Raw genomic sequence first — 26,408 nt, 5'->3', positions numbered from 1 at the left:
ATGACTATGTCAGCTGTTGGCCAATACGTAGCAGCTGTGTATGGGAATCTGCTATATTACGAAACAAAGCGTTCAGAAAAGAGTGAGGAGCAGACTTCTGTTGAAAAGAGAGTGCTTGAGAGAAAGGTCACTTTGCACTCCAGTTGTCAGCTCCATGCACTGCGCACGACTGCAAAATTTGGCTGAGATGTTCACAGCAGCATACGCTATCCATGGAGTATGTCTTTTCACCAAGCCCGAGGGGTGGCTCAAGACCACTTTAAGCAATGTTTTCCCTCTCCATCATGTGATTACAATGAGAATGTGAAAGGGCATCCACACATTTGTATTCTTCACAGTCGCTTTTATTTTGATTGAAAATTTGGGGACACAGGGAGGATGGGATGCAGGAGGTGAAGGGGAGGGTGGGGTAAGGAGGCTAGTCATGTGGTCTTGGGTCGTGGATGGGCATGGAGTGGAGCACTTCATCAAGCAGTTGCAGCGAGCGGTGCAGGTGCACCTCAATCCAGCACGGCGTCTCCTTGATGCTCTGTCGTGGGTAGTCAGGGCCCCAGCCCTTGACGAAGCTCAGCCGCAGAATGCACAGCCGTCGGAGGTCATCTACACCGATGCCTGCTGCCGCAGACAGACCTGCACACAACACATCCGTATGGTGCAGCATGAACCAGTCATCTTTATTAACGTGGCACAACTGAAATATCTTGTTTGTCAGAAAATAAGTGACCTTACTTCACAACTGGCCAAAAAAAGTTTGTGAATGCATTGCTTCACACATACAGGTTAGACTGATGGCCGTTGAAGCAGCGTTCAGGTCCGCAGGCAATGAGCCGGCAACTACAGCGAGCACACATACCCAGGTTAGCTCGCATGTGGGCAGAGAACTCCAAACTGTGCGAATCTGTGAGCTTGAATGCCTGTATCCGATACGATCTGCATGCCTTCTGGTGGCTAACTGGCCCTACCTTTGCACCTGCTTTCGTGCTTTTCATACTCGCTGTTTTCGCTGTTCCTTGCGTTTGCATCACAATTGTTTCGATCAGTCCCATTGATGTGGTCAAACCTTGTACCCCTAGAGTTCGCGCGCTGTGAGAGTGCTGCACACATCAAGGCACTGACCATGAACGAGGCTTTAAAAAAAAAGTTGAAATCCATGATAACGAAACCCCACAACAACAAAATTCTCGTCACCACAAAATATTTTCATATCCCGGGTGAACGCCCATAGGATTCAATGCATTTCGTACCTCTCGATAACGAAATGTCACTGTACTACAATCCCGTATCAACAAAATTTGCTGGTACGTAACCCCGCATGTTACCTGTTTGCACAAGGCTAGCAGGCTCCAAAATGTGCTCAAGTGCAATTTCTTTGCACTAAAATTGCGTAAAGTACTCCCACATTACACTTGCGTGGGTGCCGCCATTTTCATTTACAAAAACAACCAAGCGCCAGAAGCGATCACGTGCGCCTGAAACACATCATGGCCACCATTCTTGTTTCATGATTGCCCGTTCGAAGTGGCACGCATGCTGCTACTGGCATGTGACAACGGTTTTTGCACATCTAGTTCAGTGCTTAATGGGCACACTCGATGACCAAAATGCAGCAATAAACATAAAAAAAAGTCCACGTTCCATAAACGTGGAATTGTTTATGGCACTTGAGATGGCGATCACAGCATGAAGTGCCACGCATTGGGCCGTGATAAGCGATCGTCCGGGAACATGCATCCCTTGTTTCAAGGACGCTAGTTTCGGCGCCACCCGATGGGCATCACGTGCAGATTCGACACCAGACATAAATTTGCGCGAAGGAGCTGTAATCTCAATCGATTGCCTTCGGATATACGAGATATGATCACTTTCGTGCTTGGCACCGGACGTATCGGTGTCTACGGGCGACAGCGTGCGCTGGAGAAATGCGGCTGCTTACGTGGAGCCCTGTTGCTCTGCGTCCGGCGCCAAGTTATGCAAAATCTCGCAAAAGTGATAGTATCTCCGAAAGAAATCGACCGAGAATACTGCTCCACGGCAGTGCTGCCCACTGCTGATTGATGCATGCAGCACACTTTGTACTGTCGACAGTGCAGTTCTATATCCTCGAGCAAAGCTTGCCAAGGTAGGCTAATGAAATTTTGACAGTAAAGTTTCGTTCTGCAACGCATTACCTATCTGTACTGTCTCATTTCGCAACAACGAAATTCTCGCAAAAGCGAATTTCTTAATGTTCCCCGTCGATTTCGTTATTGCAAGGGTCAACTGTAGTAGGTATTTGATTGACAAATGAAATTATTAGAATATTGGCTATTCGATTTGTATTTGTATATTCAAGTATTTGAAAACCCCTACTTTTTTTACTCAGTCCAGTAGCACCAGACGGTAGGGCAGGCAGAGTCTGGTTCGCCAAGCATGTCTGAATTATTTGATTACAAAATTACTGGTTGGTAACTGTACTTGCAGCTTGTGACTGTTGCTATCATCGCTGCACAGCAGAGACAACCTGACAAGGACTACAGGCTGTAATTTTAAATTCCAGACTGTCTACCCTAGGATTTGTACACAACAAGGTTTTTTGTGGACTCGGTACCCTGTAAGCTTTTGACGCTGCCAATATGTGTGACAACCACACTATTTTTTCCAACTTTACTTTTCTTTTTTTCAATTCAGGACCATAGCCTGCACCTTAAATCAGTACGGCTTTGTAGACATTTAATCAGAGTGCTTTAAGATACGAACCCAAAATCCATCCTATTCACCTGCTCCAGTGAGTCCGCTTTTATGCTTATGTTGTAACTCCTGGGGGACAGACTGCACACCATATTATTCTAACACATTCGCTAGACTTTCCTGTCCCAAAATATACTGCATTTTACTGACCTGGCTTTCATGTTAGAAGCTTTGTCAATCAAAGTTTCCATGGATAAAAATTGATGCCGACGAAAAAGTAAATCTTGCAACTGCCTTACAGACCCCATGAAAATCAAAAGCAACAGCAACAAAAACTCTCTACTTAAAAAAGGAAAAGAGGTAGTGTAAACAGTGCCTGAGAAGAATTAAGGATAACAAGAAAGCAATATGATATAAACTTAACAAAACCATATACAGTTGATGCCAGTGATAAGGAAAGCCTAACACAAGGAGATAGTCTAGCTGCAACTAAATATTTTTGTTTCCTCATCAAACTCCCATTGGAGTCAATGAATATCATATACTAGCTCTAAAATGAAACACCACTCAACTGCAATCTCATGAACGAAATCTGACAGAACATTGGTCTCCATATTACAGTAAAACCTTGTTAAACCGTACCCGCTTAAACAGTAGTTTCGTTTTAAAAGTAGTAAAGTCAAATCCCCGACTCAGCGACCATGGAACATAATGTGTTTTGTATCCGCATAAACCGCACCAGCTTATTGCGTATGCATCGGTTAAAACGTAGCGTTTCAACTTTTCGTCGCGCAAACACGGCGGCGCGCCGTCTCCATCGGGCGGCCCGACAGAACAACAAGCCTCAGAGATCAGAACGGCCTCCAAGTGCCCTGTGCGTTTGCGCGTGAAGCCACATCAACATAAACATCATTTCGACGCTGCGACAGTGAGCGTTATGGCATCGTGCAAGCGACGACTCGCGTCATTCCGAAGCTCGGATAAAAAAGACGTCAGGTGCTCAGCATAGAATAAAAATTAGACATCGTCCGTGCTATCAAACGTGACACGAAGAAGTCTGCGCTGGCACGTGACAGGGACCTACAGTTGACTACAGTGTGTGGCATTTGGAATGCGAAGAAGTTGCTCGGCAACGCTGCTGCGACCGCGAAGACACGTCGGCTACAAGGTTTGACTTTTCGCCATCGTTGCCTGTGTTGCTGTTGAAGTGTCGACTAGCGACAGTGATGAGGACGACACAGAAAGCGACATAACGGGCGATTCAGGCCTAACAGTGGCATAAGCTGCGCGTTACGTCAGCCTCGTGAATGCGATCGTCGCAACGAGAACAGGGGCGCGATAGCGTAACTCTATTCCAAATGAAAAGTATTCTAAACTCCGGCACCCGGCAATGATAAAGGCGCCCCTGGGACTTCTGCAGCACTACTGCGCACGTGCACGGAGAATAAGTAACGCCAACGAGGAATCTGCCATGTGAGTGTTTGCTGAGAAGATGGGGCTGGCTGAAAAGCTGGCACGCAGCTTCAGTAAGTTTGAGGCCACTGTCGTCGTAGTGCTAGGCCGCCGCGACATCAAACGAAAATAACGTTTTTGTCGCGCGAAGTGAATAAATACTGCACGTTCTTTTCCTCTTTCATCACACTCTCTCCGAGTTCCGTTTTCGACAGGTAAGTGGGCGATCTCGTGCTATTTCGGTGAACTCAAACAGTACTACCGTTTAGTACGTACTTTTTCCGAGCTCCGGCCAAATACGGTTTAACGAGGTTTCACTGTATCTTACTGTGTTCAGAAATTTTGTATTGAATTGAATTATGGGGTTCTACGTGCCAAAACCGCGATTTGATTATGAGGCACACTATAGTGGAGGGCTTTTCTTTAATTTTGACCACCAGGGGATATTTAACATGGCCTCAATGCGTTTTTTCATTTTCTGCACTTCGCACCCATCAAAACGCAGCTGCCGCGGCCGCATTTTGATCCCGTGACCTTTAGAGTCTAGAATAGTATCTACGAAGTCTGGAAAAATGCTCAAATGCATTTCTTTACAAGATCAGCAAAGTGCCTGAAGCAATCGCTGGTGCCGAACGTGCTATGGCCACCATCTTATTTGACAATTGTCCATTTCAAGTGGCACAGCCGCATAGCCATCGACCAGTACTGAGGACGATTTGCATACCACATCCAGTGCGTGCACACTCTGTGGCTCAATGTGCATTGATCTGTGGTATGCAGAAAAAAACAAAACAAAGTGCAATGAAAACGAAGTCCATGTCCCATCGATGTGGAATTTCTTTAACGCTAGCACTTCAGATGGTGGCCGCTGAGCGGGCTGCCACCCCTCTGGCTGTGACTGAAAAGAGTGACCGTTTTGTGTCCCCAAAAGTGATCATCCGAGAAAGAATATGTCCTGTGAATGTGAATCAAGCATGCTTCAGTACCGTCTAGCAGGCATCACATATGAACCTGGCGATTTGCCAGAAGATGCGCATATTTTTGGTACATCCCTGTCAGTGATACGAACAATTTTATGAGGTATCACACATTGGCATCAGAAATGTCGGTGTCTACAAGCGAGTACCACATACACAGGAAACAAGCATTCCTGGTGCCAAGATGGCATGCTTAGCACTGCAGGATTGCTGCTGCTTTAAGACGCTGACACGTCCAATGCTGAATCATGCAAACTCTTGCTAAAGCGATCACATCCTCAAAGGTCATTGATAAAACTTCATGCTAGTGTCGCCATCTCTGACGGAGGCATTGGATACACTTTGGGCTGTCGGGAATGTGACCCTGGATAGCCTCGAGCAAAACTCGCTAAAGTAGGCTAACAAAATTTTGACAGTGACTTTCGTTTTTAAGCACATTTTCTATCTGTACAGTCTTATTTTGGAACAATGATATTCTCACAAAAGCACATTTTTTCGCTAGCCCTGCTAGCCCGCTAGATTTTGTTATTGTAGGTTTTGACTGTAACACACATAATGAGTTAATGGAAATTGACTGTACGCAAACATCCTCTACTTGCCACAGAGAGTGGGTTTCAAGAAAGTTATAAACAGGAAAACATATTGTTGAATATGGTACACTTTGCATCAGAAAAAATTTTAAAGATCCTTCCCAGATGTATGCCAATTTGAGCAATTGGTACATAAGAGACAGTGAAGCTATATAAGTGAATTATAATTACTACTAGGGGTCTCTTTGCTGGATTTTCTTAGTGATGATTCATCACCCAACACCCCGGTCATACCCATATGGGGCTCCCACGCAGGTAGCGTTGATGACCATGCCATCAGTTTCTACTGCTGTAGCCGTACAGACTCTAGCTGTCCTCCAACAGTGAGATGGTAAAATGCAATGTGACAATAAAAAATTATACATTAATGGCTAAATGGAAATGCTACAAAAAAATTTCTTGTCTACTTGAGTGAGGTATACGCAAGGTAACCTACGTATTTATTTTATAATCTTTGATTCACTGTTTCAAAGCAAAAAATCGGGACTTTCGTGCAGGTTGTGTTGCTACTGGCTGATACCGAGCATGCTGCCGCATGCCAGCCTTAACCGCACGAAAACGGCTGCGAAACTCTCCTCAACAGCTGTGGTGAAAAACTTGTAGCAAAGTTTCGATGCGTAAATAACTAAAATTTCCACCAGATGGGGCCAAGTGGTGCCATCCTAAAAACTATCAGGGTAAACTCACTAATGGCAGGGGCAATGCCGCCCACTGACGCAGGCCCTGGGATGTGGCCAGCCACCGCTGCGGCCTGGGCAGCCGCTGCTGCCTGCGCAGTCTGTGCCTGCTGCTGCATTTGGCCATGGCACTGCCGAAGGTCAAAAACCTGCACAAAAGACCAAGGTGACATGGTGAAACAGACCTCAGTCACATGTTTCGATTCAGCATGTGCAACATTATTCTTATACATTTGATTTCCATTCTGCGGGTAGGCTGGGTTCAGTCATCCGGGCCACCAATTCGTGGATTGACAATTTGCATGGCTGGGCTCGGTCGTTCGGGCCACCAATTTGTGGGAGGCAGCGCGAAGAAATAGTCACCGTGGCCATGGTTTATTTGGGCCGGCCCACCCAAGGTGCAGTGGGACCTTGGGAATGGCTGACACTGCGGCCCTTCAAGTCGAGCTCGCTAGCGCGTTCTATTCTTGTGCTACCTGCACACGAGCTCATCTTCACCTTCTTCGGTGGCAATAGTCGCGCCGCTACAAGTTCGACCCTGAGGGGACCAACGAAATTCATCTAATTTTCCAGTGGGAAGTAAACAAGATGCAGAACAAATGCCAGCACACACCACTGATTCCTTTGGATGCAGTTGAACCTCTATATAATGAATGAAGTATTTACCTTTTTATAACTTATTGCCCATAGAACACTACATACTTAGAACCACAATATAACGAAGTGCATTTATAAACAATTTTGATGTGTTAAATATGCTCTCCACTCTGTGAACTGCCTGCGGTTAGGCAAAAACAGTATGGACCTTGATGTAGGCACTTGGGTAGATCTTGTGCACGGCATCTCCGGGCGCCCTGCCAGCCTCCCGGTCTAGGTAGTAGCTCTGCACAAAGACACTGTGATCGCTGAGGCAGCGCAACCAGACGTCCCCTTCACCACGCAGGTCTAGCTGCACTCCTTTGCCAATGTGCAACCTGGGGAAAGAGAATGCATGAGGCACTGTCAGTCTCACGCAAGTAGGCACTGGAGGCTTGCTGGTGCCAATTTCACTAAACTACTGGTTTCCATGGTTGAAAAAAAAAAATAAGAGGCAAATTGAGAGGGGGAAGACTGAGATGACACTGCGATGTAATGAAAAGAGATGCGAGTGATGTTGGCAAGATGGCAATGACAGACTGTTTTCCCAACTGACGTGCGTGTTTCTCCTCTCCACAGTGTACTTCCTTTCCGAACTGGAAGCGGCCGTGATTACCATGTGAACAGATTAAAACTGTGCATTTTTTGCTAGTGAACGTGATTTTGCCACAGGAACCACATTAACAAGTTATAAAACAATAGCTGATGCACACAATACTGTCTATTTGAAAACTGGCTGTGCTCTCATTACCTTAGTAAACTACATTATATAGGGGACTAAAACTCTAGTTTTCAAAGTGAACCGCGATCAGTCTAACAAGCCACGAAAGGAAGTTTTCAACATTAAGACACTGAGTGATTCATAAAACAAAATGGAGTAGTCGTAAATATGGGACTTCGTAAATAATTGGGTCCTACAGTTAAACCTCGATATAACGAAATTCAATATAACTAAATTCTTATTATAATGAAGTATTTAACTTTTCATTGCTGTTTGTCCATAGAACATCATGTAATTAAACCTCAATACAACGAACTGTATTTGAATGCGATTTCAATACAGCAAAACCTCGTTAAACCATACCCGCCTAAGCAGTAGTTTCGCTTTAAAAGTAGTAGTCAAATCCCCGACTCAGCGGCCATTGAACCGAATGTGTTTTCTACCCACATACACCGTATCAGGTTATTGCGTACGTATCGGTTAACACGTAGTGTTTCCACTTTTCGTCGCGCAATCACAGCGGCGCGTCGTCTCCATCGGGCCGCCCGGCAGAACAACAAGCCTCAGAGATCAGAACGCCTCCAAGCCTCCAAGCGCCCTGTGCATTTGCGTGTGAAGCCACATCAACATCATTTCTCCGCCTTGCCAGAAAATAACACTTTTGTCGCGCGAAGTGAATAAATACTGCATGGTTTTCTTTTCCTTTCATAGCACACTCTCCGAGTTCCGTTTTTGACAGGTAAGTGGGCGATCTCATGCTATTTCGGTTAAGCAGTACTACCGTTTAGCACATACTTTTTACGAGCTCGGGCCAACTACGGTTTAACAAGGTTTCACTGTATAACGAAATTTCACTTCTGCAGCAAAGAAATGCCGAGACAATAAATGGAAACTTCCATGGCCGCACATGGTCAAATGATTGAACTACAAGCAAACGCACCTCTCAAACCGCACGCAGCGCAACAAGAGCGACAGCCATCATGTTCCGTATAAAGTCCAAGTACGTTAAATGGCTCTTCACCAGGCCCCGTTGCAAATTTTGGTTATATGCTGAAAGTTGTCAGCTGTCCTCTAGGGAGCGTTCTGCCACAAAAATTTGTCAAATCGGCTAATTAATAGCCGAGACAGAAATATTTCAGTGCCGCGAACCCATGATTTTAGGAGGTGAGCACCACTGCATAGAGAGACACTCCCTCCACTCGCCCTGTCTAGCCTAGGCAAGCAAAAATTCTTTCCCTGCATTCTCCCATACCGTACCTCGAGGATCGCGTAACGCATACGTCATGGGCCCCACCTTCATTTTTTTTTTCTCCTTGCCCTTTTTTTTTTTCCGGTGCTGCACGTGAACTGTTGCAACTGTCTGCTTTTGTGCAGCGCACAATTTTGTGTGCTGTGGACAAGGACACATGACTAGCGGTATAATTCAGTGCTACACAAATACTGAGGCAGAACATGTGGATCGCAGAGCATGACCACACGCCGGAACACGATACCAAATTGCATAGTTTCGGTACCTGTGCACGTGACTGCATGACCGTATGAACAAGCAGACGAAGCGGAAGTACATCTCTCTTGCTTCGGTGCGAAGTAAAACAAAAAACACGCAAACATTCCACTTGTGTGTTATGCGAAGCATACTAGCCGCACAACCACGCTCTTCCTTGCTGCGCCGCGCACGGCCGCGTAGCTACCATATGACGTCATAACAGCTGCAAAGCGGACGCTTAAGCTTCACCTTCAAGAGTGGAACGCGACAGCGTTCGCGTCGACCCGCCAAGGGTTGTAAGACAATGGACTACGGCGCAGCGACTATGCACCCCGGATCGGACGCGGTGAGCGTCGAGCAACGCAGCGTTCGGCGCAACAACAAAATGTGCGCCTGAGCAAGCGACGCACGCCTGAGCCTTAGAAACAGCTTGTTTCTAAGGCAACATCACATTCACTAGAGGCGCTTTTGTACCGCTTTGAAGCATCGAATTCGTGGCTCAGTGGTAACGTCTCCGTCTCACACTCCGGAGACCCTGGTTCGATTCCCACCCAGCCCATCTTGCAAGTTGTTTGTTATTCATGAAGTGCCTGCTGGGATTTATCGCTCACGGCCAACGCCACAGACGCCGACGCCGACGACACCGGCTTTTCTGCGACACGAGCTCCTTAACGCTGTCGCATTAAAATAAAGGCTAGTATGCTTCGCATCCTGGGCTTAACCTTAGCTAAGCCACAGCCATTTTTTTATTATTTCTCTAAACTTCAGTCTATCAATTCAAGCAACAGATGTTGCCTTGAATAATTATCGAAGTCACGTGTCACCACAAGCGATGTCACACTGCGGACCCAACTAGATAGGCGTAGGCATGCAACTACGTCACCGTCCAACTTGGAGCGCAGTCGCCGAGAAAGGAAGGGAAGGCAATGTTCAGATTGAAATTTCAGACCTTTCCGCGGTGCGTAGCAATGTAATTCTTAGCAAACGCGATCGTTAGCGCGCATCGTATGCTGCGTGCTTGTCAGCTCAAAATGGCCAGACCTGGTGAGGGGCCCTTTAAGATCCTATTGTGGCCCACATACTTTGCGCTTTAAGTGCGAGTGAAAGTGCATGAGGGTGAGAAAGAAAGATGGTGGCTTCTCGCACCAGTGCCGTCTCCCCATGTGACCAAAGGGAAAGAGGGGGAGGGAAGCGAGCTCGCGGTAATGTGATCAAGCGCGTGTGAGGGGCCAGGGGGGTAATTGGCATGGATCGCGATTGCTGGCGCACTCATACGCAGCCGCACGCCTTGCTTTAAGACCACATGTACACTTGCAGACGTGTGCCCACGCATGCGCAGACAGTACAGTATGGCTCGTACATGTCAAAAGGCGGTGCGACCTGGGTGAACAGCTCCTCTCTGCTATCACACGCTTCGGCTGCCTCGCATCAGTGCACCTACCTAAGCAGCTACGGCATGGTATATTCAACTCTCAGCAAAGCAGACGTATGTCATGCAAGATCGTGCTTAACCTTTCCTTTTTGTGCTGATCTAACAGCTCTAAAAAAATAACAATTACTTTTTATATATATTGAAGCATTTTGAAACACTGTCGATAACAAAGCACGAAGTGGCGTCTTCCAAGGCATCTGTGAAGGAGCCCAGTGAGCGCACACTGTCGTGCATATTTGCGTCGTGCAAACCACGATTCCTTGCGAGGCACGGCAGGTGCAAGGCATGTAGACGTGAACTAGTGTGCGTCCACATGTGTGCGTGTGGTCTCGGCTTTAGAGGTAATCTGTCACGTATGCAAAGAGTGGCCATGGCACAGTGTAAGTTGTCTTCCAGTGTGTTTACTATTGAAGGTTGCGTAATCTCGAGTTTTGGTGACCCGTTGGAGCGAGAGGCAGACAAAACATTCACTCCCTGCTACTAACGCTTTTCATAATGCCGTCGTCCCAGTGCCCCAGCCCATTCTTATTCTTCTGATTACTGTATTTCAGTCTCGTGATCCGGATCTGCTGTCACTACCTGGCCTAAGTAGATGTATTCCTTACTACTTCCAGTGCCTTGCTACCTATCGTAAACTGCTGTTCTCTTCCGAGACTGTTAAACATTACTTTAGTTTTCTGCAGATTAATTTTTAGGCCCACTCTTCTGCTTTACCTCTCCAGGTCAGTGAGCATGCATTGCAATTGGTCCCCTGAGTTACTAAGCAAGGCAGTACCATCAGCGAATCGCAATTTACTAAGGTATTCTCCATTAACTCTTATCCCCAATTCTTCCCTATCCAGGTCTGAATACCTCCTGTAAACACGCTGTGAATAGCATTGGAGAGATCGTATCTCCCTGCCTGACTCTCGAGTTTTGGTGACCCGTTGGAGCGAGAGGCAGACAAAACATTCACTCCCTGCTACTAACGCTTTTCATAATGCCGTCGTCCCAGTGCGGGTGACGCTATCACAGCCGCAGGGGTGGAGTGCGCGCGAAAGCATGGCTGGCTTCGCTTAATTTGTACCGCCTATGTGAAGATATTGTCGACGTGGCATGAAACCATATCATTCATCGCCGACTCCCAAATTCATCAAAATGAATTGTTTTCTCATTCAAATTTATTAGCTGAGTAAATTCTGCGATCCCTTTCTGTGTAAGAACAATTGATCGGTGACTGTACGTATTTGCATAAAAGGTTGAATTTCTATACAACAAAATTTTATTATAACGAAGCAAATTGCCGCTTTTTACCTACTTCGAGTTTTTTTTTTTACCTATATCGAGGTTTTACTGTATTACGTGCATTGAAACAGTTTCTTCAATATCAGTAATGAATAACATAGCTAATATCGGCAAGTCAGTGGCACTAACGTAGCCATGTCCACTTTGAGGGGACAGAAACAGAGATGCGTGCGCTTAGCTGCCAGTGACACAGAAACACATGGCAGGTAGGCTGTGGAAACTGCGGCATTTATCTTCACTACTATCCTAATACGGCACGTTTCCACTAAGGGTGAGCGAATATCTTAGCTGTGTTACAAGCGTCGATGTGTGGATAGGGTACACTATCAGTGTAAACATGGCTACTATCGTCGCCGCTCACGATATGTTGCGTGCCCATGAGTGCAGACGAAAACCGAAAGGCGCGCCTTTTTTGTTGTTGCTGTTAACCACAACCATTACAAAGCCTACAAATAATAAAGCTGAGACAAGTTTGGTTGTAGCTTTTTTTTTTTTCCGTGGCAGTGTGGAAAGTGATGAAAGGAATGGAATGGGGCATCTGCTTAAGGGTGTTGGGTGCGTGCAGACCACTTGGTATGTCTTTGCGAGTCGTTCGCGTAGCATTTGACAGGATTCGATGTGATCATCATTAGCTAGACTTGGCACACAACATATCGCTGTGACAAGTTCGGGGTGCGATCATTACACGGAAAAGACAAAAAAAAAAACTAATTTTGGCAAGAAAATTCAGGGGTGCAATCATTATCCAAGTAAATATGGTAACGACTCGGCACTGTTTATATAGCACATTTTAAAAAATGCTGGATCGTCCCTAAACAGCTAGAAGCTACAGAATATTCTGGTGCGCTAAGCTGCTGCCAGAACAGAACTTTTCAGAAGAATTTTGAATCTGTAAGCTTATCAAGAATCAAAAGATTCTTTCATCAACCTACGAAATTGCGTGTGTCATCTTTACTTAGACCTGCATCTCCACGGGTGAAGGGCAAATGATGTGTAGCCCTCACTGGATATTTTTTTTTCAACATTGGCATAACTTATCAAGTAACTGTGCAACAATATCGAAATGTGCAAGTAAGAGGAAGAGCTTGTCAAACAAAAAGCCTTACAAAATGAAGGCTTTAAGGGGGGACGCGGGTCTTGAAATCGCGAAAAATGGTCAAAAATGGCAATTTTCAAAAATTGCGTTTTTGAAGTCTTTAATGTCCCAACTATGCCTCTACAAAATATTATGGCGCAATTCCTACTCGAAGTATAAAATAAACGGCAATTTATAAACGTCGGTGAGCCGAAATTGAACGCCAAGCGCGAAGATTTGCCTCATTTTCAAGCTGCCGTAGCTCCGCGCGACACGAACCGATCGGCGCCATCTTGGTCTCGTTTGAAAGCTGGTTTCCCCCTCTCCATTCTGGCGCCCCTCGGCACGCTGTAGACCCTCGTGCAGCGGAGGGATTGGCACCCGTTCTCAAGCGGGAAATCGTCGCGAGACAGCCGCTGATTGGGTGAACCGGGCGCCTCCTCGAGGCGCAGCCCTCTGATTGGCCGTGACGTATGCTTCGCCTTCCGCGGCCGCGTTGTTCGACTCCTTCACGTCGTCTGCTTTCGCCTGCGCGCACGTCATTTTTCGAGCTCCTCTTTGTTTCCTAGTATTTTTCGTTCTGCCTTTTTCTTTATCGTTCTTCTAGATATTTTGGCTATTGGGTCGCTTCTTTTAACCACGAATTTCTTGCTTTTGCGTGCCTGGTGGCTTTGTTCCGCGTGTCACGATGGCGCGAGACGCGCGCTTGAAAGCAAGCACGCGAAAAGCAGTCGGCAAAAAGAGACGCGCATGGAATAAGAACAGCGCTACATCGTCGAGAACTACAGCTTCGGTGATGCCGCAAGCTGCTGTGCCCTTGGTGGATGCGGCAGGACTGAGCTCGCCAACAACAGCTTCGCCGGTGGACGCGGCTGAACAAACCCCGTCGACGCTAGCTTCGCCTGTGGACGCGGCTGGACAGTGCCGATCAGTGTCAACTTCGTTACCGCAAGTCTGTGCAGTGCCGGTGGATGCGCCTGGACTAAGCCCGTCGAAAATGCCAACTTTTGAGACGCTGCAAGTCGCTTCGGATTCCGTGTCGTCGGAAGCGGCCGAGCCGGCTGACCTAAGCCTAACGTTGACTTCGGCGTTTCCGCACGCCGCTTCGGTGCCGGCGGACGCGGCTGAACCGAGCTCGCGTGCTCAACGCTTCGACACAGTGTTTTTCACGGAGGCGGAGTGCGCGGGGCGCGAAAATTACGCAGACAACATTAAAACTTCATTGGCGAAGCAGTCCGCGACTTCCCGCAAGTTCGAGCTAATGAACGTCGGCACAGCAAGTGAAGATGACGATCGCGGCACAGAGTACATCATCGTTGATCTCTCAGTGCTAAAGAAGATGTTTGTGTCCACAAGCTGCAGCAAGTGTGGGATGACCACTCTCCAACTCGCAAAGTGCAGTGAGAGAGAATACGGCCTAGCAGTGAAGTTGGAGCTCACATGCTCAAATTGCGATTTCGCCGAGCGGCACTTCTCGTCGCCACGAGTGCCCGGGAAATCCAACATCACGCCCTTTGAAGTCAATTTGCGGGCAATGAAGGGAATTCAAAGTATAGGCAAGGGAGCGACTGCCCTAGCAGATTTTTGTGCCACCATGAACCTCTCTCACCAAGGACTTCACCACAAGACTTTCAGGGGGCATATGGACACCATGGTGAAAGCTTGCCAGGCAGTAGCTACTGCTACAGAAGCAGCAAGCGTCAAAGTGGTGAAGGACATGTACAAGAACTTCCTGAATCCACCAGGAAATGTAGATGTCATATTTGATGGCACATGGAAAACACGTGGTCACAATTCAAATATTGCAGTAGGCTGCATCATAGAGCTATACACTGGCCTAGTACTGGACCATGTTGTGCTCTCGAGGTACTGTCGTGGGTGCCAAGGGGCACCTGATCCCAGTGATGATGGGTACGGTGACTGGGCTGTGAACCACAAGTGCATGAAAAACATCGACTGCAATGCCGGCCGGATGGAGACTGAAGCAGCTATCATTTTGTTCAACAGGTCTCTGGAAAAAAATGGGTTGCGGTACACAACTATACTTTCTGATGGTGATAGCCGCACCTTTCATGCATTGACCTCAGGAGAAGTGTATGGATATATATCCATTGAAAAGAAAGACTGCTTGAACCATGTCCACAAGCGGATGGGGACGGCTCTTCGCAACTTGGTGGAGAAGAAAAAGGCACAAGGAGAATCTCTTGGCGGAAAGGGCAACCTCACCCAAGATAAGATAAAGAAAATTGCAAACTACTATGGGTATGCCTTGCGGAGCCACAGCCACGACGTTGCAGGCATGAAAAAGGCAGTGCATGCCACGCTGTTGCACATGACCTCGACAGATGAAGCCCCAGACCACAGTTGCTGTCCTCAAGGGGTTGATTCGTGGTGTGCCTTCAATCGTGCTTTGGCGAACCAAGTGGAGCCGTCACCACACAAAAACCCTCTGCCAGGCCACGTTCGCACTGCTCTTGAGCCAATCTTTGCAAGGCTGGGCGACGAGGCCCTCTTGGAGCGCTGCAAAGATGGCATGACACAGAACGCCATTGAGTGCCTACACTCTGTCATTTGGAGCCAAAGCTCCAAGAACACGCATGACTCTTTGCTGGCTGATGAAAGAGCTGTTGTAGAAGCAGTTTCTCGCTTCAACCAAGGAATGGCAGCAACCAGCAGAGCTGTTGCAGCACAGCTTGGTTACAGTCCTGGGAGCTGCCTCATTCGTAGGAGCCTTGAGAAAGATAAGCAGAGGCTGTGCAGGTCTGATAAAAGTCACACCAACGCTGAAAAGGTGAAGAAGAGGATGGCCAAGAAACACAAGCCTGACAGAACCCAGGACTACTGCCCAGGACTTTTGTGAATGTGTGGCAGATTCATAGAAAATAGCAGGTGACTTTTTGAGCTTTTTTTTGGTCAAAGGCCAACGCAATACAGAAGTTTTCACAATCTTTACATGAACAGATTTCTGTGAGTTTGGTGTTATTGTGTTCAGTAATGACTGGGCTGCATGCTAAAGCATTAAATTTTTCCATGTGATAGGTAAACAAAAGTGGCAGAGTAAGCAAAACTTTGAATGCAATTTTCTCAGCTTTGCTTTTTCGATCAAATGCCTTTGCCTTACGGAACTTTTCATAATGTTTGCATCAACTGATTTTATTGAATTAGGTATCATTTTTTTCAGTGAAACCTCAGCTGCATCCTAAAGCTTTCCATTTTTCATTAAACCAAATAGACTAGCAATTAGGTCAGGTGTAAGCTAATTACTCCTGCATTGTTTTTTTCTTCCTACTTTGATATTCATTCATGACCTATATGATGACTTTTAAAAAATTTCTTTAGCTTTAGGATGTGCAGTAGGTCCTTGGAAATGACAGCTATTCTTTAAAACTAGTTTTTTTAATTAAGAAATTACCATAATGGCCCGTAACAAAAGACCTATGTGGGATAAGTTATTTTGCGATATCTTCATTTCTAAATGAGATATATCAAATCTGAATATATATTTGGAATCAGCATTGAAAGATATATCTGCATGCGAATTTTCAGGAAGATACGTTAAGAAATAAAAAAAAAGTTTTCAAGAAAAGGAACGTGTTCTAGGTAAAATGTTCTTGTCACATAAAACGTTGTGCCGCAACAAAACAAAAGCAGCTTTATGCTAGAGCAAACAGAAGAGACAACCATGACTGCATGAGATTACCTCGCTTTCTCGCTCTTCTCTGTTCTATGAACATTGGAGAGGGCACCGAGGCAGAAGCGGTTTCCACCGGATGGGTCAACGTAGCCGTCAATGATGACACCGGAAAAGGTTGATGGCACCTTGAATGTCTCACCAACTTGCTGGTCAAGCTCAAAATAGGCGATTGAGCACCAGTACTCGGGAGCTGCACATACACAAAGAATGTAATCAACAGTTTGACAAAAGACCATCTGGTCGGGAGGACACATTGTAAGTATGGGTGTGCGAATACTTGGATATTCAGTTTCACATCGAATAATGAATGTTCAAATAATTCATTTCGCCAATCGAACATCTAATGTTCAATCTCTCGAATATTCAACTTTTCGTATGTCCATACCTTTGGTGAATGGTTCTGCCGCGTCAGTGCCTTGACGCATGCACCATTCCTACGGCTGTGATCTCTATTAGACAAGGTACAAGGTTCATCCAGGTTTATGATACCGATCAAAACAATTTAAGGCGACTTGGACATAGGGAACTACCACACTGGCGTAGATGGAAAGCACAAGAGCATGTGTGAAGAACGGTCTGATTAGCCGCCAGAAGGCACGCTGACCACACCGAATACACGAGGTCACTGTTCACACATGCCGATTTGCGCAACTGGGAGCGCTCTGCCCGCACGCAAGCGCACATATGAACTTGACACGCGTGCTCGCGGTAGTTGCTGGCTGGTCGACCGCGGCCCTGAACGCCACTTCAACGGCCATCAATCTAACCCGTATGCGTGACTTCGTGACCGATCACTGATCAGCCACACATAGGAACATATAAGTGACAAGCTTTCCGTGATGATTTGCGGCCCGTTACCACATCAGCCGGCGGCAGATTTTTGTCACGGCCACATGATTAACCACACTGTCTAGCTCGTTAGGCCTAATCAGTGCGGCAGCATCGGATGCCGGCAACTAAAGTTGGGTGATTCCATGAGAGATCAACACGGGTCAAAAAACTCATATTTTAGATCGCATTGAATATTTTATATTTCATGCGCATATCACTAGGTAGCCCGAAAGTGAATGCGACTTCTTTGTCAAATGAATATTTTAGGAGGAAAAAAATTGCTAAATTCTTCAGTGTGGAGGCGCCTATTTCATGCATAAGGCATTCTCGCAAATTCAAAACAATGTGAAATACAATATATATTATAGCTACAAATAATATATTTTTGTCTGTAAAAAGTAGACGTAGAGAAGGGTTAGCTAGCGCTGTTTGAAGCTTCCGTGTAAAATGGGAGTGTTTTAGAATAACTGCTTAATTTGTGACAATTTTCAAAAGTTGCTATATTTATGATTTTTTATCAACTATACCAATCCATGTAGTGTTTTAAAATTTGGTGTACTGTGAGACCTCAACCTATTCAACAATTGTGCTGAAATCCCACGGGTATTTAAGACAACTTTGCTGTCCCCTTCAGCTTCAGAGGGAAAAAAACGCATACATATTCCATTGATAAAAGATATTTTCCAGACATTCGTATATGAACTGAGTTGTTATAAGTGCAGGCATACCAATTTGGTGTCCCCTTTAATAAGAGTAGACCGTACTATATGCATCTCGATTCATACCTACATAAATTCCTGATAGCTAGCAAGATTCTTGTTAAGTAATGTGATTAGCCTACTGAGTACGTGCAGAACCGCGTTTTTGCCCAAAATTTGGAAGTATAATGTTTGTGTTAAATTTTCTAATATTCAATATTCGACCCTCTTTTCTTGATTCGATTCAATATTCGATTTGAAATCTACTATTCGGTAGTCGCACACCCCTAATTGTAAGTACTTGAAAGTTGGACACCGACCATAATTAGAAACAAAAATATATTTCAATTGTGAACAAAGCTCCCATGCAGGAGCTGAAATGGCTTATTATAAATTTTTATGATTGGCGTGCAACTTTCAACTGTACTTGCAAAGAAGAGTGCCACGAAGCTAGTAGACACCACCACATTAGTCCAACCAAGGATTGTAACAATCAGTAATATAGTAAAATAAATAAGTAAAGACAGATGGCAGTTTACTCCCTTTGAAAAGTGATCCCACTACCCATAACCAAACCAGCCAGTCTTCTGATCATACTCGGTAAATCACTGCAACATGTACAGTAAAATTTTGCTTAATTCTGTGTGCACTATTTTTGATGCAAACGCACATGCACCATTGTGTACTTAACCAGTGAGAGAACTAATCACAACCATTAGGACTTCTTAAAATACGTCCAAAACAAGGAATGCTCTCAAAACTTAGCATACCCTACTGAGCAGATTTTTGTGCCCTAAGTCTTTCCCTCTTACTCTTCTGCTACAACTGTCTCCACACTGCATTCCTAATGTCCAGAACATTGTACTTCACACTGAGCAACCTGCTTCGCTACTTAGTGTCCCGTGCCGCTTTCTGCTTCTCATCAAATTGGTTAGTCCAAAGCAAGAACAATGAACCTCGGCATATTTTCATTCGTGTGACACTTCTGTGCAACCTCAGCATGAGGTGAGCTGCACTCCTCCATTCATCACTGCCACGCATTTTCTGCTTCTCTAATGATGCTTCGCCAGATGTGTCTTGGCTAGTGAGCACACATACAATGTCTAGCACTTAAATTTAGCCGCATGTTCAGTTATGCACACTAAAATGTTCTGGCCCTCGGCATCCTTACTAATAAGGTTCCTGAACTACATTAAAATTCAAGTATCTACTAATGTACGTAAATGGCATGAGCAGAAAAGGTCTTTAGGTTAGGGCAGAGCTCAGGTCTGTTACCAGCAACTAGTGAGTGCATTGTCAACAGTGTTACCATTCCAACTGCCTCCTGACGACTTTCAGCGCTTAGTGGTGAGTGCGCGAACAAGCCCTGCGAAAACTAGACAGCAGCTTTTGCACTTTGTTCATCTTAGGAAGAGCATCTGTTATGGCTGTCATGTGCTACTCAATACCAGGATGTGGGGGCACTCACTGATGATGCCATGCCGTACCATTTCTGTTAACTGTATTGGTCAGCGCTCAACACTTAGGATGGAATCATAACGCATGGAAGCAGCGACATCACAGATTTCACAGTCTTTACTGAATTGAGCATCTAAGCTCCAGCGCTGCTGAAATCGTTGTGACTTGTAAAAAAATGTATCATCCATATTGTGTTATTTATGAAAAACAAAGGTCATAAAAGTTGCCCCGCTAAGTTCTTGTTTGCACTTTTAAGGGAATACGATCCTCTCTTAGAGCTGCAATGATGCAGCAAGCAGAGGTCGCTAACATCTGACACCGCACGTCACTGGTGTGGAATTTCCAAGAAAGTTCGATACCTACCTTCTGTATTTATCTCTTTCCTAGAATGTACCAACCAGCTGTTCATGCTATAACTGGGACCATTAGCGACTGCAAAAGTGTAATCTACTAACCTATGTTTACTGAACATTTCTCATTAGAGCGAGCCCCTTTAAAAAGAATCTATTTCTTTACCGGGTTGGTTTGAAAGAGTTCCTTGCACTGGTATGTCCTGCTGCATCATGGAGTGGTGCTGCCCTGAAAAAGAATGACAAAAAAATTGGAACACCATTTAGCAGGGTGTGCAAACAGGGCTTTAAGGTGCACTGACATGACAGTTTTGATTCATTTTTTTTTGCATTAGATGAAGGTTTAGGACCTTTAAACCCTAAGTAAATATACTGGCACACCTCTAAGTGCCTTAAACAATATAATATCTTCTCTACAGCTACTTTCAGTATTGTTTCCAGCCTAGGCTTATACAAATATTCAATATTATTGAATATTCAATTGAATGTTATACTATTCCATATTCGCTGCTGCTCGAATGGGAAAATCTGAAGTACTGAAAAGAAGCGAATATAAAGTTAAGAAGATGTAAAATAAAGTTCCAGTTGCAATGAGCAAGCTTCATTGCTAAACATGGCTCACAGCCAAGACAAGTCAGACAAGAATTTGTTTAATATTTGAACCGACTAGAATATGGTTCAACCTCAATATAACGAAGTAGGTAAAATCAGCAACTTACTTTATTACATCGAAATTTCGTTGTATTGAAATTCGACCTTTTATGCAAATAAGTAGAGTCGCCAATCGGTTTTTCTGACACCGAAAGGGGATGCAGAATTTTCCGGGTTATCAGGCAATCGAAAAAAAGCAAATCTGAATGAGAAAATTCATTTTGATGAATTTGGGACTAGCTACGCTTTAACGTGCATTCTGTCCTCATGGCTGATAGCATCGCCCGCACTGGGATGACGCTATCATGAAAAGAGCTGGCAGCGGCGCGCGAATGCTTCGTCTGCCTCTTGCTCCAACGAGTCACTGAAACATGAGATTATGCGACCTTCAATACTAAATGCGTGGGAAGACAGCTTACACGATGCCATGTTCACTATTTGTACACGTGAAAGATGACCTCTAAAACAGAGCGCACGACTGCCTATACTCTCAGCCGCGCTTGCATCTAAGGAGATGAAAGAGAACGAGAACATAGCTTTATTTTTTTATGCTTGAAATGGGCAAGAGCTGGCAGCCTGCCGAAGGAGTGTAATGGGGTTGGGTGGGGAGGTGGCGTTAAGGCGAGAATGATTTTCCAATGACCTTCAATCCAAAAAGTGCCCTTTGATTATAATGCGTGTTCGAAGAGGTCACCATCTGCTGCAATGCACATTTGGCATCTCATAGGCACATTTTCTGAGGCGTACTTGATCATGCTATCAGGGATGAAGTTGCAGACTTGTATTTTTTCTTTTAGGTTCTCTGAGGTTGTGGTTGGCGTTCGGTATACTTGATCCTTGACGTAGCCTCCCCCCCCCCCCCCCCCCGAGAAAGAAATTGAGGGGAGTTAAATCTGCATTTGCACCGTCACGCGATAAAAGCCGCATGCCCAGATACCTCAATAAGCATAATGCCCTGTCGCAGGCCAGTCTCGCTGCAGCCGACCTTGTTCATCCATCGCACGCTTGAGAGCAGCACTATAACAGTGCACGATCGCCCCATCACGAGGTATTTTTTCATATTTCGCAGGCTTTCTATGGGACGTGGAAAAAGGACCACGTGAGATATATCGTGTTGGAAACAATGTATGGAGAGGTTTCTCAACGTGCTCTACAACTTTGAATATAACACTTGAGGTCTGCATCCAATGCCTAAAAAGTTGATTAATGAAACATAACTAACCCGTTAGCTTTACGGGGAAAATAAAAAACAGCCTGAGTAACTTTTGGCAGGTGCCAACATTATGCATTCGTTTCAACTCGCGTCCAGAGTGCCTCTCATTTTTAAAAGCTTGGCTCAAGTTATGTGGGACAACCTGTATATCTACAGTGGATTCTCAATAAATGGAAATCTTTAAATGGAACTGCCCTTAAACGGAACACCATCCTCATGGTTGGTTGATTTTGTGCAGTCGACTCTCGTTACAACAGACCCTAATAATCTGACAAAAAAGCTTCTGTTTTATCCAAAGTTTGCAATATCCGAAACGCCTCACTTCCAAAACTTTCGAATAACTTTCGAAACAATTTTAATGCAAAGAGTGAGCGACAAATGTGCAAAGCAAAAAACAAACAAAAAAGTCGCAATTTCGCCCGAAGCACGAATGCACCGATTGCAATAGCAAATTAAGCAAGATAAGCGCGGCATCAGCGACGAGCGAATTGACCTTCGTGCTGTGTCTCACTTCCACGCGAGCTAAACATAGAAAGCACAGCACGTACGAAGCTACCTGCACTGGGCACACTTTTTGCACATCACAAATCGTTTTAAATATGAGGCCTGCGCGGGTGTGCACTTCATCCGCATCTCAGATCGATTTCAAGATACGGTGGCCGCGCCATAAGCAGCAGCCGCCAAAACAGAACTCCGTGTGCCTTGCGTGCAAACAAAGACGGCGCATTTCTACCCCACCTTCCTTCATCATGCATGCGATATTGAACCCCGATATCAGCTGACCCTTGCAAGTCAGTTGTCAACCCATGTTGACACGGCAAAAGTACGTTTTACACAGCCAATTTTGAAAAAAATTTCCACTAATTTCGTCCGCTGTAGCCGATGGTCTGTTGTAGCGTGGTTCAATAAAAGCAAACTTCGTTAGATTAATAATGTAGGTTGAACAGACAAAGCTGAAATATGGTCCATTATATCGAAAAGTCTGCTGTACGCGGGTCCGTTGTATGAGTGTAGACTGTATTCATGTGATTTTATTTAGCTTTGTCTCTCGGTAAATGGAACTCCTGATAAACAGAACCAATTTTCCTGGTCCCTTGAGGTTTTGTTTAAAGAGGGTCCACTGTATATACATATATGCATCATATACCCAAATGTTATGTTCCCATGTATAATACAGACCAGCACTTTTATAAATGCTGTCTCTGAAATTGCGGATCACTGAGCGAGTGTGGCTAATTCCAAATGGAAATGCAAAGAGAAGGATAAGTGCGCTGGTGTGCCTTGTGAACTATATGCCTATCAGATGGCACCACAGCGTTTACCACTCACCCTACGTTGGCGATGTAGAATGCCTTAAAGTCTAATTTGTCACAGCACCAATAATTTGCTTACCCACTGAAGCACAGCATGTGATAACAGTATGCTAAAATGTTGATTGCACGGTAGTTTATCTTGGTTCTGTGAAGATAAGATGCATGCACTGTGGGCCTAACGTATCATGCAAAGCTAGAAGGCTGAATTTCTGCTGTACATGTCGCTATGGTGGCTAGTGACTCACTAGACCTTGGCTTTAGTTTGAATAGCGACCTATGGAAGTGAGAACTTTTTTTTTTATATAGCAGTTGTGCAATTATAGGAGTTCTAATTTGAGGGAGTTTTTCCCTATTCAAATAGATGCAACTGTGCTGGGATTAACAGATTACCAGTAGCCAGAATGAAAGATTTCAAATGACAGAGATTTAAATGCTGTAGTAGTAATAATTAAAGCTAACACTCTGAGCACATTAAAAGACTGCACATCAAGAGAGCTCTTTCATAGTGCTGACAATGGATTGACATTTTTGCTTCAAAGAAAAAAAAAGACACCATAAAAAAAGTACAAAATGGAGAAAACTATGTGAAAAGTAAAACAAGTTCGGTAATTTCATGAGTGGTAATCCTCTCAAACTGCCATGACCTAACCTTTCCTTTCAATGTAGGGAGGGAGACGAGGGGGAGGGCATGTTGGTGTTGCCATGAAGCAGGTGCCTGTCAATAAATGTATCACTAGGTTTATGTATTTGTGTGTGTGCGTGTGTGTGTGTGTGCGCGCGTGCGTGTGTGCGTGCGTGTGTTTGCTTTTCAGCCATGAGGATTGTGAGCACCTTTTCGCAAACATTGAACAAAGTCCACGTTTGACAAAAAAAGTTAGAGTCATAAAGAGAGGTCCGCCACAATCATGTAGAGGTTCTATGAAAACTTTTTTTGAAATAGTTTTTCTACGAAGAGCCATAGGAACACCAAACACCACTTCACATATATAAAATTAAAACAACTTGTTCACATTTATTTCTGGCGATGGATTTTATATTGTTATCAAGAAAATAGTGAAATCATGATTGTTTAAAGTTAATTATACAGTAATTAATCAATTGATTAGTAACTGATTTGCTGAGCTATCCATAATTTGGATCCATACTTTGGGAGAAAACATCCTCCACAATATCAAATACATTAGTAGGGGTTTTGCGTTGGGTTCCCAGGTTTTTAGGTGTATCAGAGTATCAACAATGATACAATGAGCTTTGTGAGCTTAAATATTGCATCCATAGGTTCTAGAACTATCTGGTGTCTTTCACGCTTCTTAAGCTTATCTTTTCATAAACCAAACAGCATGCCCTCACGTTCATCTAAGGAAGGAGCGGACTCTGCAAGAAAAACAGGAAGCTTAGCCACAATTAATACAACATCTATGACAGCTGTCAGGTTTCCATCGAGGGGGAAAGATTGAGCACAATGAGCCCTTTGAGGTATAAACAGCGCATGATGAGAATCCAACACACACCCCATCAAAATAGATGGACGGTTCTCTCCTCCCCCTTACCCTGTAGGGAAAAAAAATATACTCGTCTGACAAGATTTTGCCTGTCTGTATGACGAGCAGATCAATTAGCCAATGCAGAAGATAAAGTATACTTACAATACAAATTAAAACAAAGCTAAGGTCCCATGCAATAGAAGAACACCCACGGACAGCTGCCAATTTTCTCTCAGGTGGCAAATACCAGAAGAATGACGTGCCAATGGAGATACAAACAAATCACAAAGTGAACCCGACACCTGCCCCATCGAGAAAAAGAGACAAAAAAAAAAAAATTAAGAGAGAACTAATCAGGCAAGGTCCCAACAATTGTCTCTCTGGGGTATATTAAATTAAACGACCAATGAAACTTGGAACAACGACGAGAATACAAGCCCTGCGAGGGAGACAGGAATACAGGAACACAACGTACAGAAAGCCGGATGTTGTTGCTGCTGTTGCTGTTGCTGCTGTTGTTGCTGCTGCTGTTGCTGCTGCTGCCGTAATGAGTTGTCTGTGCCAGCGGGGGGAACCATCGTCTGCGTGTACGACAGGGTGCTGTTCCCCGTCCACGTTCCCCCACCTGGTGAAGCGAACAAATGTAGGCAAACAGGGTGTCGCCTTCTCAGACACTCGCAGCCATTCAGGCGCACACAGACACGCAGGGATAGGGGGAGGGGGGGGGGGGCGCAACCAGATTCAAAGCAGTGTCAGCACACACCTGCCTGCCCTTTCGCACCTCCGTCTGGCGGGAGAAACCCAGACATGCTAACCACCCTCTCCCTTTAGTCTGGGGCGGCAGCTCAGTAGACAGAGCAGCGTGACGCATCGAGAGTGTGCGCAGTTCAAGACGTGCACGGGCATTGTTGTCTGGTTGTCGGCCATGAGCGATGCGTCAAGATGGGAGACAGACAATACGCGCCACCGACCTACACCTTGCCACATATGGCTTAGTGGGCACAGGCGAGATTAATTCCCCGTACTTTTTGTGCAATTATTCTTTTTTTCTCAGTGAGCACACCTATGCCTGCCCCTCCAATACTCTATTAGAAGCTGTAAACTTCGATTAAAAATTTATTATTATATCTAAAAAAATAATTTAAAGCGATGCAGTCACTGTTCCCATCACATACGCTTCTTGCACTGTAAGGAATACGTTGCCAGACAGTTTTCTTTTCCTCGCACATTCACTGTGCCTACATTGTGAGCTCCAACGAACATCATTGGCCATACTAAACCAGAAGAAATTCAGCCTGTCAGCAGCAACTGACGAACACACTGGCAGGATGCCAGGTCTCAATGAATAATTTTTTTACTGCTAACACTGACCAGTACACTCCACCAACAATGCTGAGGCAAGTGGACAGTTACATTTTGCTTTCTCCAGCATATGTCCTAGGATCAATTATTTCCCAGTTAGCCTGCACAACAAATCCGAGCAATGGCAGTAGTTTTTATGTGTGTCCCCAGTGAAGCTGCATGTACTGAAGGAAAGAACAACTGCACTAACTTTACAAAACGGCCCGCCTCAACACTGCGACACTTGAGCTGGTTACGAATGGCCATATTTAATGTGCCTTCATCAATACACCTTTCATAATTTATATCTTCCAGTTGTTGAAAGCAATAAGCTACAATGACATTCACAACTGCAACATTGGTTGCACCTATTGCTAC

The 26,408-nt window shown here is 45.0% G+C and overlaps 1 protein-coding gene across 2 annotated transcripts in view; it reads right to left on the bottom strand.

Annotated features, from left to right (window-relative positions):
* Positions 1–339: 339 nt before the first annotated feature.
* Positions 340–26,408, bottom strand: part of Med (Smad/Smad4 homolog Medea) — a 63,862-nt gene continuing 37,793 nt past the window's right edge. For both annotated transcript variants that reach the window (XM_065435443.2, XM_065435444.2), the window contains 6 exons: positions 25,165–25,314; positions 20,195–20,257; positions 16,698–16,881; positions 7,169–7,337; positions 6,374–6,512; positions 340–630 (listed from right to left, as the gene is read on the bottom strand). In XM_065435443.2, the coding sequence (XP_065291515.1) occupies positions 419–630; positions 6,374–6,512; positions 7,169–7,337; positions 16,698–16,881; positions 20,195–20,257; positions 25,165–25,314 (917 nt within the window). In that variant the 3' untranslated portion in view covers positions 340–418. The remainder of the gene's footprint in view (positions 631–6,373; positions 6,513–7,168; positions 7,338–16,697; positions 16,882–20,194; positions 20,258–25,164; positions 25,315–26,408) is intronic.

This window comes from Dermacentor albipictus, chromosome 4 (assembly GCF_038994185.2).
Source record: "Dermacentor albipictus isolate Rhodes 1998 colony chromosome 4, USDA_Dalb.pri_finalv2, whole genome shotgun sequence".
Classification (NCBI taxonomy): domain Eukaryota; kingdom Metazoa; phylum Arthropoda; class Arachnida; order Ixodida; family Ixodidae; genus Dermacentor; species Dermacentor albipictus.
This window is presented reverse-complemented; position numbering and strand designations above follow the sequence as displayed.